Source organism: Cavia porcellus, unplaced genomic scaffold (genome assembly GCF_034190915.1).
Source record: "Cavia porcellus strain 051 isolate PalLab524CR breed Dunkin Hartley unplaced genomic scaffold, mCavPor4.1 scaffold_25, whole genome shotgun sequence".
NCBI classification, from domain to species: Eukaryota; Metazoa; Chordata; class Mammalia; order Rodentia; family Caviidae; genus Cavia; species Cavia porcellus.
In genome coordinates this window covers 21,303,121-21,317,213 of record NW_026947508.1, presented here as the reverse complement: position 1 = coordinate 21,317,213, position 14,093 = coordinate 21,303,121, and the positions used below count along the sequence as shown (strand labels likewise).

The 14,093-nt window shown below is 47.9% G+C and overlaps 2 protein-coding genes across 7 annotated transcripts in view; one reads left to right on the top strand and one right to left on the bottom strand.

Moving 5' to 3' along the window:
* Window positions 1–14,093, bottom strand: part of Smpdl3b (sphingomyelin phosphodiesterase acid like 3B) — a 47,955-nt gene that overhangs the window by 6,394 nt on the left and 27,468 nt on the right. For all 4 annotated transcript variants that reach the window (XM_063235884.1, XM_003471101.5, XM_023565673.2 and 1 more), the window contains 2 exons: window positions 6,427–6,640; window positions 2,245–2,342 (listed from right to left, as the gene is read on the bottom strand). In XM_063235884.1, the coding sequence (XP_063091954.1) occupies window positions 2,245–2,342; window positions 6,427–6,548 (220 nt within the window). In that variant the 5' untranslated portion in view covers window positions 6,549–6,640. The remainder of the gene's footprint in view (window positions 1–2,244; window positions 2,343–6,426; window positions 6,641–14,093) is intronic.
* The window catches only part of LOC106027999 (polycystin-1-like protein 3), a 22,441-nt gene extending 8,348 nt beyond the window's left edge, over window positions 1–14,093 (top strand). Inside the window, exons 1-6 of one of the 3 annotated variants that reach the window (XM_063235876.1) lie at window positions 2,234–2,370; window positions 3,030–3,150; window positions 4,274–4,379; window positions 5,989–6,087; window positions 6,436–6,515; window positions 8,754–14,093. In XM_063235876.1, coding sequence (XP_063091946.1) covers window positions 9,987–11,855 — 1,869 coding nt within the window. In that variant the 5' untranslated portion in view covers window positions 2,234–2,370; window positions 3,030–3,150; window positions 4,274–4,379; ... (1 more) ...; window positions 6,436–6,515; window positions 8,754–9,986 and the 3' untranslated portion in view covers window positions 11,856–14,093. Of the gene's footprint in view, window positions 1–284; window positions 441–2,233; window positions 2,371–3,029; window positions 3,151–4,273; window positions 6,088–6,435; window positions 6,516–8,753 lie in introns of those variants that run through there. The other 2 variants (XM_063235875.1, XM_063235877.1) reach the window with 2 other exon arrangements.

The following is a 14,093-nucleotide window of genomic DNA, read 5'->3' as shown; positions in this document are numbered from 1 at the left end:
AAACACCAACCCCTGGAATCCCAAGGTCAAATGAGAAGGAGGGAATCGCTCCCCACTCCCGACCCCACCATTTTACTGCTGTTGTGTGCCAGGCTCCTAACAAGCATAAGCTCCATGCAAGCATGGTCTGATATCTTGTCCATTCCATGTCTCCAAACACCATTTGGTGTTTTACCCCATAGTAGACAACAAATATTTGTTATTGACTAAATGAGTGAATGGATTACCTTGTTTCATTAGCATAACAACCCAGGAGCAAGTACATTGTTTTTCTTTTTTCACAGGAAGAAAATAGAAGTTGGATGCTAGAATGTGGCAGAGGGAGAGCTGAGACCAGAGTCCTGTTTTTTGGCAGCGGGAATGGAGCGTGGCACTTGAACATCCATATTCTCAGCCACTCTATCACGCAGGACGGGCAGGATCAGTGTCCAGAAGGACTGGTGGGTAACGTAGGCGGGCCACTCTAATTATGGCCGCTACTCATAATGTGGAACCCAAAATCTCTACTTGCGGTCTTTCTCCTCTCTTTTTCTCTCTCTCCTCTCCTTTAGCTATACACTTGAAAGTATTCTGCTTGCCTTGTGTTATAATTCTCTTCAGCTCGGTTCATTTTAACATCTCTGAAAGGGTGGCATGTCGTCATCCCAGTGTGGTCATGAGAAAGCGCCATGTCATTTGAACAGGCAGCACTCTTTCTTAGCAAAACATAAAACAGTAATGCCTCTTACAGTCAATGGATACGAAGAAATTCTATAAATGTGCCAGTGTGACATAAACTACAGTCTTATAGTTTAAATGTCTATGTTAAAACATCATTAATAAAGCAGTTTTTTTTTTGTTTTTGTTTCTGTTTCTGTTTTTGAGACAGGGTCTCACTATGCAGTTCAGGCTGGCCTGGAACTCACCGTGATCCCCCTGCCTCAGCCTCCCAAGTGCTGGGATTACAGGTGTGCCCAACCAATAAAGCAGTTTCCTAGCCATACTCCACAAGCCCTGTGTGGAACAGAAAATAGAGCTCACAGTTGGATCTGAGTTTGAAGGCCTCCCTGAGAAGAGACATAATGCCCACTATGCCCACTGCTGAAGAGAAGACAGAGGGTGTCCTGGCCCTAAGTAGCGCCCTGTCCAGCAACTTCAACAAGACCAGGGGCAGCTGGGTGGGAGATGCTGCATTGCCTTGGAAAATCGAGAAGAAGCCGGGCCTCTCTTTGTACGAGCTGGCTTATGCGAGAGGGAAAGCACAGTAGGACTGGTAACTAAGAGCAGCACTCAGATTGGGACTTGGGCCCAACTTCTGTCACATAACCTTGACGTGACCCCAAGATTCACATTCCTCATCAATAAAAACAGAGGTGATGCCAGGCATGGTGGTGCACATCTGTGATCCTAGAACTCGGGAGACTGAGGCAGGAGGATCAGTGCTAGTGCAAGGTCAGCCTGGGCCTATACAGTGAGAGTTCAAGGCCAGACTGAACTGCATAGGGAGATGCTGTTAAAAAAAAAAAAAAAAAACAACTGTAATGGGGCACAAGATATATGCGGTACTTATATTTCTTTTCATATTGTTATTGCTTATCTAGCCCCTGGGGACCCATCACCAAGACCATTAGAAAGAGCAGCTGTACCAGAACTGAAAGAGGTAATGGGGCAGCTCAGTGCAGCTGATTAGGACCCCAGGACCTTGCATTTGGCACAGCTCACTTAAAACCCTGCTCAGGGACACTGTAAGAGGTAGTAGACCCTCTCCTCCCTGTTGTGTCCCACTGGCCATGCCTCACTCACTCCCACTCCCTGCCTGCTTTGCCAGGCTCGAAGGCCTCGGAAGCCCCTAGAAAACAGTGCCCTGGCTGGAAATCAGCATCTCCAGCATCTCCTTGCAGCTGGGATGGCTTTGGGACAGCAGATGGCAACACTAGGCCCACAGCAGGACACAGGACTGTGTGTGCACCCAGTGAAACTTATCTGGACACACCCGTGTAATACTGGGGACACCACCAAGAAGGGTTTGAGAGTCTGGTTAAACAGGGAGAAGCAGAGGCTGTGAATGTGAGGCATTTGGGAGCCTGTGTGTTTCCACAGGCTGAGGAGCTCACTAGTATCTTGCAGAGTTTTCAAGAAGGTGAGAAATGCTGGCTGTAAAGCCTGCAGTGGGACCAGGCCAGATGCCATCATTGTCATTGGTTTCCTTGTTGCTGTTGTGCTCCTGAGCAGACACCACCTGGGGGACTGATGGCAGAGCCTCACCTGGAAAGGCCTCCCGGATGAGGCTGGTCAGACGCTCCACAATTTCCAGCACAGCTGCCTCCCCCAGCTTCTCATCAGGCACGTGTGGCGTATCATCACTGCAAAACACCACCATGCCAGTTGGAGGTGGGCATCTCAGGAAGGGATACAAGAAGAGGAAGGGGTAGCTCTGCGGGGAGAAGAAAGCTGTGGAGCTGGGAATCCGGGTGCTGAGGAGAAGGATGGGGCAGAGTTCAACCAAGATCAGACAGCTGTGGATCCCTGGGCTGGTGTTAACCTGTCCGAGCCACTATTAGCTCATCTAGAGAACAGAGAATAATAAGTACCTATGATAGAGTATTTGTGAGACTTCCAAAAAGGAGAAAAATGAGCCAGGCATGGTAGTGCACCCCTGTAACCCCAGGGAGGTTGAGGTAAGAGGATTTGCCCCAAGTTCAAGGCCAGCCTGGTCTACATAGTGAGTTCAAAGCTGGGGCAACCCACTTGCCCTTGTCTCTCAAACAGAAGCTTTCTTTTTCTCAATAAATATATTCTGCTCTTAAAAAAAGAAAAAGCTAACCTGAACTACATGGTGAGATCTTGAATCAAAAAAAAAGTTTTAAATAACATGGTGAAGTTTCTTGCAGGTGCTCCCTTGGTTGAAGCCCATCATGGCTGGACATATGTTTATCTCTGTATTACCATATCATTTAGGGAACACAGGGGTGGGAGTTTAAGTCCCACCTCCAAGATCTCAGGGAGCTCACGGTCCAGAAGCCATTTCTGCAATCTCCTTCTTCCCTCAGACACAACTGGAGCTGGCTTCTGAGTACAGAGTTCGATCTTCCCTAGGGCAGGTCCAGGACCTTTTTGCCCCCAACACAACTGACCTAAATTCTTACGCTCAACCTAACAGTGCTCAGCAAGGTAAGGGAGCCAGGGAAGGAGAATGCTGGGGGGAGGGTTTAGGGATGGGTAGAAGGGTGGAAAATCTAAATCCTGAGGCTTCTGCCGGTCCAGACTAAAGGCGGCATCTGCTCCCAGGCACTCTTCTGGGAATGGTAACCAGTTTAACCACTTACCAGTCCAATTATTTAAATACAGGATGACCAAAAATTGCATATTTTTTCATTAATTTTTATAAGATAATACAACAGGACGCATAAAAACGATAGTGTTTTCAAATTTACTCATAATTGACTGGTTGAAATGACACCTGCCCGAGCAGCACGCAGGACAGTCAGTACTAAACAAGTGATGCTCGGGGTAGACGCCTAAGAGGTATTAATAGGAGCTTTCAGTGTTTGACTAGCACAGTGGCCAAGAACGCAAGCTGGCTCACTTTGTATCCTAGCTGCTCTGGTTTGGATATGGTTTGAATGAATGTGTTTGTCCCCTGAAGTTTATATACTGGAAACTTGCTCCCCAGGGTGGTGATGGCTGGGAGGCAGTAGGACGTGTAAGAGGGGACACACAGCAGGGTAACTGGGTCATCGGGTGCTCTCCAAAGTTATTAGGGTCATTCCCCCAGGACCCAGGCTAGGTCCTGGGAGAGTAAGTTGTTATGAATGACCTGGCCCCTGAGTGTCTGGCTTCCTGCCTTGCCATGCGGCTGCTCTGTCCTTCTCCCCTGCGCACCTTCTCTGATGCCACTGTCGTGTTGGGATATGGCCAGAAGCCCCTCACCAGACCTACACACTTGCCAGTACGGTGCCTTTGGATCTCTAGAACTGGGCACTACATTAATTTTTCTTTTTTTTTTCTGCCTTACTAGGGATTAAACCCAGGGCCTCATGCATACTAAGTGAGTGCTCTGCCACTGAGTGACATCCCTATCTGTCTGACAGATACTGAAGGCACAATAAAGCTAGAAATTACACTTAAATAGAAAAAGGTAGGATCAAAATTTGAAGGCAGTCATCCCAGCCCCGGGGCTCTCACACACTAGTTAGGGCAGACAAAGGAGCTATTTAGCCCTGCTGATTTCTTGGGGCAGACCAGGAACCAGAAAACATGAGACAAAATCCCAATTTATTTTTTTTACTTTCAGGAATCTAATTGTCTAATAGAAAACACATCCAGCCTGGGTGTCATAGTGCACGCCTGCAATTGCAACACTTGGAAGAGTGCGGAAGGAGGATCACTTTGAGTTCATAGTGAGTTTAAGGCCAGGCTGAAATGTACAAGAGACTCTGTCTCAAAAAGAAAAGAAAAAAGAAACAAACAAACAAACAAACAAACAAAAGAAATTAAAAAAAAAACACATCCAGAGCCAGGGATGTAGCTCAGTGGCATAGTGCCTGCCTAGTAAGCACAAGGTCCTAAGTTCAATTCCTGGTACCAATAAAAATAAAAATAAAATAATAATTAGTTAAACATATTTAGTTTCTTCGAATTTTCCTCAGATGGATTACAGCTCTCTCAGAGATGTCAGTTTTCTTTATAAGTAAAGAATTACAGAGTATTCAAGAGATCACTGATCTCATCCAATGCCATATAAATCTGCAGAGTTGTAGCTGGGGATTTAGCTCAGCAGTGTAAGCACTTGTCTGGCAAACACAAGGTCATGAGTTCAATCCCCAGCACTAGAAAAAAAAAAATCTGCAAAGTCCAGGTGAGTTCCCAGAAGAACTGTGCATCTATGAAAGAACTGTGAATTCCCCCAAAGCCTTTCCCAGAGAGATTACATCTTTCAGAATGTTATCTACTCCACCACAGCCTCTGCTTCAGAGAAATCAGAGGCCTTCCCAGAAAAATCCCCCAGGGAACCAGTGTCCAAGGTCATAGACTAAATCTCACACTTTTCCTGGGCCCAAGGAAGCCAGGCCTGTCCAGGCCCCTCCTGAGACTTTGGCACATTTTCTGTGTCTAGCCTTTGCCTTTTCCCTGCCAACCACAGGATCTATTATGGCTGTGTCTAGATGTCCCCTTAAAGCCTCATGTGCTCACACGTAGGGCTCGTCAGAGGTGGCTCCACCTAGGGTGTGTGATGCTGGGGCTACAGGTGTGTGGCAACTAACTTGGGTTAGCAGAGTTCTGGATGTGGATAATGGCCAGGCCCGCCTTGGGTTCGATTGGCCTGAAGCCTGGATAGGATAAAGGCGAAAAGGAGGCTCGATCCTGCTGCTGCTTGCGGCCTTCTTTCTTGCCCTGCATGGACTGTTTCTCCTCTGCAGTGCCCCGCAGCCAGTGGAGCCAACTGATCACGGACTGAAATTTCTACAAACTGTGAACTGAAATAACTCCTCCTTTAATTTATGGATGTTGGATATTTGTTCCAGTAATGGGAAAGTAACTAAGAGTCCTTCTGAGGGTCATTCTTGGGCACTTTCTTATCACAGCGTGAGACAGCTAGGGGCACCCCAGGTTTCACACTTCTTTCCAGAAGAATCTACTGAGGCCAGCTGAGGAAGCACCAAGTCCAAGCTCCTCCAACCTTCCTCACCAGCTCCCTGCCTCACCACTTCCTGTTGGAAGCCCTGGAGTGGAGTGTCCTGTGATGCCCCGATGTCCTCCAGGGGATGCACTCTCCTCCCTGGGATGTGATCACAAACTGGCCTCTACACCATCTTAGTTCTCCAGTACCACCCCAGGGCTGGGCATGAGACAGGTCGACCTGGCAAGTAAGAGAACACAGGAGGGACTGGAGAACCTGGAGTGACCTGGAGTGAAAGTTCCAGGGAAGATGAAGGCCCTCTTTTTTTGGGTGGGACAGAGGCGGGATGAGGTTACCGGGAATCGAACTCAGGACCTTGCACTTACCAGGCAGGTGCTGTGCTACTGAGGTATATCCCTGAAACCCCCAGAGGGAAACAGAAATGAAGTCTCTGGAGGGAAACAGAAATGAAGTCTCTGTCCTGACCAGTGAGTAATCCTCAGGGGACCTGGGCTGCCCAGGGGTGGCCAGCAGCTGATCAGGACACTTGTCATGCCTAGCCTCAAGGACAGTGGCCTCACTATCCATCCCCAGCCTACACCCAAAGGCTTCTCTGGGTGCCTAGGCAGGCCACACCTACACTCCCACCCTCAGTGAGAGCTGTTTTCAAGATGAGGACCTGGAGGTTGTGGGCAGACTTGGGCATCAACCAGGGTCTCTTGGGAAAATTACATAGGCCTTTGAAACAGGGATGATGGGAGGATTAGAGGGTACAAAGAGGGTCCAGGGGCCCAGTAAAGGGGAGCTGCCATCATGATTGCTCTCACCCTGTCCAGAAAATGAAGTCTGGATTCGGCTCGATCTCCTTCATGGCATAGACGGAAGAGTTGACGAGGGCCCATGGAGAATCACAGAGGTAGTCACCCCAGGGCCCCGGGTTGTACACCATCTGGGTGCCAGCCGAGGGGCACACTCGGAGGGGGTCCTGGGATACCGTGTAGTTGGGGTCAAGGTGCAGGTCAGAGATGTGCCAAAACTTCCCTGCAAGGGAAAGAGAGCTACTTCAGTGCCACTGCCCTGAGCCTGGATGAGGCAGGGCCCCGTGGCAGCAGGGGTGCTGCACAGGTGACTTAAGGCCTCCTAAGGGTGCCCAGGTTCAGGGCACCACAGACCACGGCCTGGTTCTGCCTTGAGCAGAGCAGAGGACAGCTTTGCTCTGTCCCTGCTTTTGCAGGAGCAGCATGAAGGATCAGTGAACCTCCAGGCACTCTGAGCAGGATGCAGGCTTTCAAGCAAAGGCAGCAGAGTAGCACTTAAGGGCTCAGGCTCTGAGGCCTGCTGTACACTAGCAAAAAGAGCTTCATTATGTTTGGGTTATGCCTAAGTTATATGACCAAAGTACCTGTAATGCCGCCATACTGTTCTGTATGCGTTTTTTGGGGGTGACCTAATTGATATGTTAATCAATGCTCCCCTCTGTAAAGAATTATAAATCCTAGGGGGCTGGGGATTTATCTCAGCGGCATAAGCGCCTGCCTTGCAAGCAGGCAGTCGTGAGTTCGATCCCCGGTACCGATAAAAATGAAAAAGAAAACAAAAACAAAAAAAAAGAATTATAAATCTCTGGGAACCTAACCTAATAGATATGTTAACCATTGTTGCCCTCTACAAATAAGAGATGTAGTGCTAAAATAAGCTGACAAAGGATTGTTAATTATTGCTAGACTACTCTGTCTTCTGCTAAGGGAAACAAGGGTCTTCCTCATTTCCTTAGCAGATTTCCTGATCCACGCCCATAACCCCTTACTTTGTAAACTGTGCTTTTTACAAAAGGTCTAGAAAGTTTTGAGGGGGACACACAGCTTTTGCGAACTCCAACTGCAGTGTGTCGCTGGGCCTAGGATAAAATAAATCAGCACTGCTTTACAAAAAAAAAACATGAGCTGCCCCATTTTTTTGAACTTGAGGTTTGGCTCTGGGGGGCTCATTTGTGGATTCCAAGAAAGCCATGTGTGAGCTGTGTGACCCTGGCCAGACTAAGTCACTATCTAAGCCCATCGTTAGAGCCAGTCATGTGCCAGTGAAATGCATACAAAAATCTGATCTGGGGCTGGGGATTTAGCTCAGTGGCGTAAGTGTCTGCCTTGCAAGTGTGTGGTTGGGGGTTTGATCCCTGGTACCGATAGAAAAAGAAAAAATCTGATCTGAGCCAGGTATGGTAGCACACGCCTGTAATCCCAGCAGTCGGGAGGTTGAGACAGGAGGATCATTGAGAGTTCGAGGCCAGCTTAGGCAACCAAGTGAGTTCAAGTTCAGTCTAAACTGTACAAGAAAAGACAAAAAAAAAAAATTCTGAAATGGAAAGAGAAAGCTTATACCCTAATTAAGTTGGAAGATCTCACCAGTGAATATCAGAAAAAAACTTAGGGAATATGTGCAAAAATGAAACCCTGAGAACTAAACCAGACAAAGGAGTAAAATTTTGCATGTGGGTGTCCCTACTGGAGGGAAAGGTTGTACGACCCCCAAAAGGGCCCCGAGATGAAAAAAGAATGGGGCAAAATGATGTTTTACGAAGAAGCGGTTTTATTTTAGCTGGCCCAGAAACACAGTGCAGATGGAACTGACTGCCTGCTTGCAACGCAGGCACTTATGCTGCTGAGCTAAATCCCCAGCCCTGGAATTTGCAAAGCTGTGCAACTGAGTTAGAGTTCTGACTGATTTTTACAGTTCATTTATGATTAGCTCATTGATAATTAAGTACATAGTGATGAGAAACAGAAACAAGGTGGGCCTTTGTTCCCCTTTGCTTGAGGTCAGAGGCATTTCACAGTGGGTGGTTTGCCAATTCATGGCCCTTGGTCTGCCAACTCCAGGAACATTTGTCTCTCATAAAGGGAACAATGTTTGGCACAACATCATTTGTCTCTTACAAGGGGAACAAAGGTTGACATAGCACACAGGTTACTTGGGGGGAGGGGAGCAACGCATACAGAACAGCATAACGACTCAGTCAGTTAATTTATAACTATGTGGGTGGTGCTTGGTTACGAGGGTAACAAGCCCAGTACAGAATGACAATACTGCTAATAACTATCCTTTTAACCAACTATTTTTGCTAATTATATTTTAATCAATTATTTTAATTTTTCAGCATCGTAGTATAACAGGAAACAGACCCGAAGAACCAGGCAACATGGAGCGTGGTGGTTGTGATTACACAGCATGGCACTGGGCACCAGCGGATTTATCACTGTTTATTGCCGCTGCCCGCTGAACTGTTTCTGACCAAGATGGTAAAGTCTGGGATTTCCTCACCCTTCACCATTGCTGTCACTTGCTCCTCCACTTGCTGGGTTACTTGGTCTACATGCATCACCCCAGGGAGCTGAGGCTGGGCCTGGCACTCTCAACTTACTCTGTTGACTTCGGGGCCCCACCCAAGCACAGAGTGGCTCCAGAGTGAAAGGTTTGGCCCAGACAGGACACTGTAGCCAGGAAAGCCACAACGGGAAGCAGGAAGCCCCATCTTGCCCTGCCCCTAGGAAGTTACCTGTGACGCCATCTTCCCGCCCCTGGGAATTTACATATGGCGCCAAACCTAGGACCAATGGGCTACCTGTGTATCCCTAATGCCCGCCTTAGGTTCCACCCCAAACCGAGGCTATTTACAGGCCCCCACGCCGCGTGTCCGCCGGAGAGATCGCCGGACGCCAGCGGTGGGGTGCCGGTCATCTCTCTCCATGTTCTCAGAATAAAGGCCGCTTTTTATTTTATATTTCTCATCTTTTGTTAATATTTTTCATCTTTTGGAAATAACTCTATCATTTGGTGCCGTGACTCGATCGGCAGGCAACTAACTCTTGGGCCACATACCCAGAGTTTCCTCGCCGATAATCAGATAACATCCTGGATTAATCCCGAGCTTTTTCCTCTCCCGAGACGTTCCTGTCGCCAGCCGCCTGCACTCCGCATCGGCCAGACTGATTTCAGGTGAGCACTCCCCGGGGAACTTTTCGCACTGGGCAGCCCCAGTGGAATGTTCTCCCCGTCTGCGTGGGTCTGTGCATTTTCACGTCCTTAGGACCGCCCAGGGCAGGGTTCTTTCTGGGCAAACCTGCGCCCACAAAATCTCTCACGTTCTTTGGGTTCGGATAGCCCAAAGCAGAGATTTTTGGGACTGCCCACACTGAAAGAATGCCTCACTTCCCTTAAAACCTTGCGCTTTCACGGGCAAAACTGTTACTGACCCCACGTAGACTCCATTCGTAAAACTCTCAGTGACAACTGGAGTTTACGGTTTGGAACCGTAGCTGCCGCGTGGTACCACAAATAAGTGACGACTTTTTTCTGGACCTCCGGTTTTTTTTTCTTGCCTGAATCAGTCATGGGGAACATATTTTCTAACTCCCAAAAGACGCCTTTACAATGCCTAATTTCCAATTTACGTACTCTAAAAATTAAAGGTACCATAAAAACTAAACAACTAACTTTTTACTGCCAGGAGGTCTGGCCAACCTACCCGCTTATCGGCAAGCCTTGGCCCAAAAAAGGAACATTTGACCCCTGCATTCTCAGGAACTTGTATGATTTTTGTCAAGCTGGCAACAAGTTATTAGAACTCCCTTATGTCCAAGCCTTTCTTATTCTGAGAACACGCCCATCTCTCATTAAGTCTTGTGCTCCCGCTGAGATACTTTTAGCTAACTCTACCGCGCCGCAAACTTTTCTGTCCTGTCCTCCATTGTTTTCCCGGCCACCGCCTGCCTACCACCAAACTCGTTCCCTGCCGTTACCTCCCACCGGACCGCACTCTCCTCCCCCTATCCCTGATTCTCTCAGCAGCTCTAATCCCTCTCGATTGCAGATACCTCCCACTGTACGATCATCTCCCTCTCTGCCTTCCAGGACCCATAACTCTCCCAGCAGCTCTAATCCCTCTGTGTCGCAGTTATCTCCCTGTGTTCGATCCTCTCCCCCTCTGTCTCCAGGGACCCATATCTCTCCCAGTGGCTCTGATCCTTCTGTTAGCGCTTCCCCGCAATCTCTGACTTCTTCTTCTCCTGAGAATTCTGTATCCCCTACAGCATTCTCACCGCCCGCCCACCATACTAGGTCTTGGTCGCTATGTCCTTCCAGCAGGTCGCGTGATTGTTCCAGCTTGCACGGGGAACAGTCGCCATGTTGCAACCCTCTGCCACGTGGCATGGCGCCGCCATGTTCAGGAGGGCCACATGGCGACAGGGCGCTGCCATGTTCCCAGGCACTGCCATGTTTTGGGTCACGTGACAGGGCGCCGCCATGTTTCCAGGGCCTTCACTGTCAACAGGCGTCTCCTTGTGGCTCCTCTTGTGAACTACAACAGCCGCCCTGTTGCAGTGCACATGACGCTTCATTGTGCTGCCGACAGCAGTCCTCTAGCTGCAAGGCACACAGTGAGATGCCATCTGCTCGTGTTTCCCAGGGTGACTGGCAGCAGCTCTGTAGCCGCTCTACAGACGATTGCTCACATGCGCCTACCGGAAGGATGGCTGCTCAAAAGCCCTCTGCTCTGGAATCTCCTCAGGCTCTGCTACCGCTTCGGGAGCAAGCTGGCCCCGAGGGACTTGTTAACATCCATGTGCCTTTTTCCCTTTCTGATCTAGCTCAGATTACCCATAAATTAGGTAGCCTCTCTGTTGACCCACAGAATTATATCAGGCAATTTGAATTCATTACTAATTGTTATGATTTACATTTTAAGGACGTTTATAATGACTCTGGGCCTATATCTGTGCCAGAGCAGGACAAGCATACTAACTATAACAAACTTTTAAAACAGGTCCAGGAGGCTAATCAAAACCCAGCTGTGTTCCTAAATTGGCTTTCTAATCCTTGCGCCCTGCAAGCAGTTCCAGCTTTGCGCGCTGTGTCGGGCCGCCTCCCAGCCCCTCCCCCATGTGCTGTCCCAGCCCCTCCCTCCCCTGTGTGTCGCCGTCGCCGCCGCTGCCACCTTACACGTTTCCGGGGGCAGTCTGAGCCCACCCCTGCGTGCTACATCCCAGCGCTTGCCTCACCCACAGGGCGTGCTCTGCCGGAGCGCTGCGAAACAGCAGCTCAGCGGCTCTGCTCAGGCATGGTTTTTTTTACAATTTGGCTCCGCTCAAAAGATGCTTTTTTATTACAGTTCTCAAACCATTTAATCAAGGTTATTGGCCACCTGATAATTTTACCAGCCTTGTTTATCAATCAAAGCCTTCACCAATCTCCTGTTTAACAACTAAGGTTATAAATTCCTTTTTGCTGGGAACCACTAGCTCTATTTCAAGACAAGGGTTTTCTTCAAAGTTTTATTTTATTTGTCTTGGTTCATACTACTGCAAATAACAACTTTAAAAGTAAATGTGTTCAGAATTTGACAGTATTAGATCAGTTTTGATTGATTTATTCATAAGATTGCTAAACCTTTACTGCAAAATGTTTCCATTAAAGCCTTGTTTGGCAGACTAAAGCTTTTTTGTTAATTCTACGTGTCGCCCTATAAAAAAAGTGGTATGCCATCCAGATAAAGCCTGCTCTCTAATCCAAAATGCCAATATTAAATTCCTGCATACTTACTTAATTCTACTATAGTCCAAATCCCAAACAAAAAGGCAAAATTTGACCTTCAAACCTTATAGAGATCTTAATATTTTTTTTCATATTTTTAACACTTGTGACACTTGGAGTTCTGAGACAGGTAAACCTATACAAGGTGGAGCTGCCTGCCCCCTCCATGGACCACGCTCAAATGCAGCAGAAGATACTGGGCAAGAAAATGCCCCATCCTGGCGTTCTTTGAGACCTTACTCTAGGGCTACTGGACTGTCCTAGCCACCAGAGAGTGGGTAAGTCATCCTAGCCCTCACAGAAAATGTTGACACTGCCAAATTCGTCACCGACAGAAAATCGCTGCTGAAGACTGAGAAAGTTCAGGGCAACAACAGCCCCCTTTAAGGTGTCCATCTCAGATTCCAAGTCGTACTAAAGTCTCAGGTAAGACATTCTCTATATTTGTGGACATAGAGGCCATATATACAGAGTTCTTCCTGAGTATTCAGGCTACTATATTAAGTCCTCAATCTCTATCATGGGGTATTGATGGTCAACCTATGCCATTTATAAATAAAAACAGGGCCTATTTTGTGCAGGTCCCAGTCCTAAATCTTAAAATGCCTTTTATACAGGCTGACTTAGACACACTGAGGCCTCAACAGCTCCTACCTGTTGTTGCTGGTGGACCCTTCCTCAGTGATATAGACCACCCCCTTCCTTTCTTGTTCACCAATTTGTCAGACAACCCTGGTCAAGACTCTCAGATACATTTTTGTCTTCTCACTTGGTTTATACTTTTTCAGGATACATAAAAGCCTTTCTCATACTTGCTAAAGTTCTGTTACAGCAAATCATTCCAAGGACTACAACCAGGTTGCAGTGACCCATGCCTAAATCAAAGTTGCTAGACTGCCATCCTGATTTCACATCACTCAGGCTAAGAGATGCCCTCCCAGCCCTAAATCTGATCATTCTGAGTGGTCATCTCATCTTCTGTCGCCTACCCGTCTCCGTCTCACAAAGGCCGCGCAGCCACAGTTAACAGGCTAAGTCATGTTTTGTTATCCACTTTGGTTCCTAATTTCTTACATTCTATTAATGATCATTTTTACAGCAGGATTCTTTAACAGTATTGCCTACAGACTCTAACGTCATACATACCAGAGACAAGCCTTACCAACCTACCGTCTTAACTTTTATGCTTTCAGATGGGGGAGTAATCACCTCTCATAACTCCACTCCTCCTAACCCCCCCACGTTTAATTTTCAGAATTCTGCCTTACTGTGGAAATGTTTCTACCTCAACATGGTCCTGATAGAATGATATGTCTAAATCAAAGGCACCTTTCCTTCTACCTCACCTAGGTCCTTAAATATAACAGTGCCATGGCTCCTCATAACATCTTGTCTCTTTGTTTTTCCAGTCTGACATACGTGCATTCACCAGTGAAGTTGTTCTGGCTAAAACACCTGGCACCAGCGTCAACCTGGGCATCAACCTTCATCCCGTCGACTCCCCTAGGCTCCAGTACAGCGCCCTTTGCCAGCAGGAAGTAGTTAAAGAGAGAAATCTTCGCCCCTTTTCATAATAACCATAAGACAGGATATGAAAGGTTTGGCCCAGACAGGACACTGTAGCCAGGAAAGCCACAACTGGAAGCAGGAAGCTCCATCTTGCCCTGCCCCTAGGAAGTTACCTGTGACGCCATCTTCCCGCCCCTGGGAATTTACATATGGCGCCAAACCTAGGACCAATGGGCTACCTGTGTATCCCTAATGCCCGCCTTAGGTTCCACCCCAAACCGAGGCTATTTACAGGCCCCCACACCGCGTGTCCGCCGGAGAGATTGCCGGACGCCAGCGGTGGGGTTGCCGGTCATCTCTCTCCGTGTTCTCAGAATAAAGGCCGCTTTTTATTTTA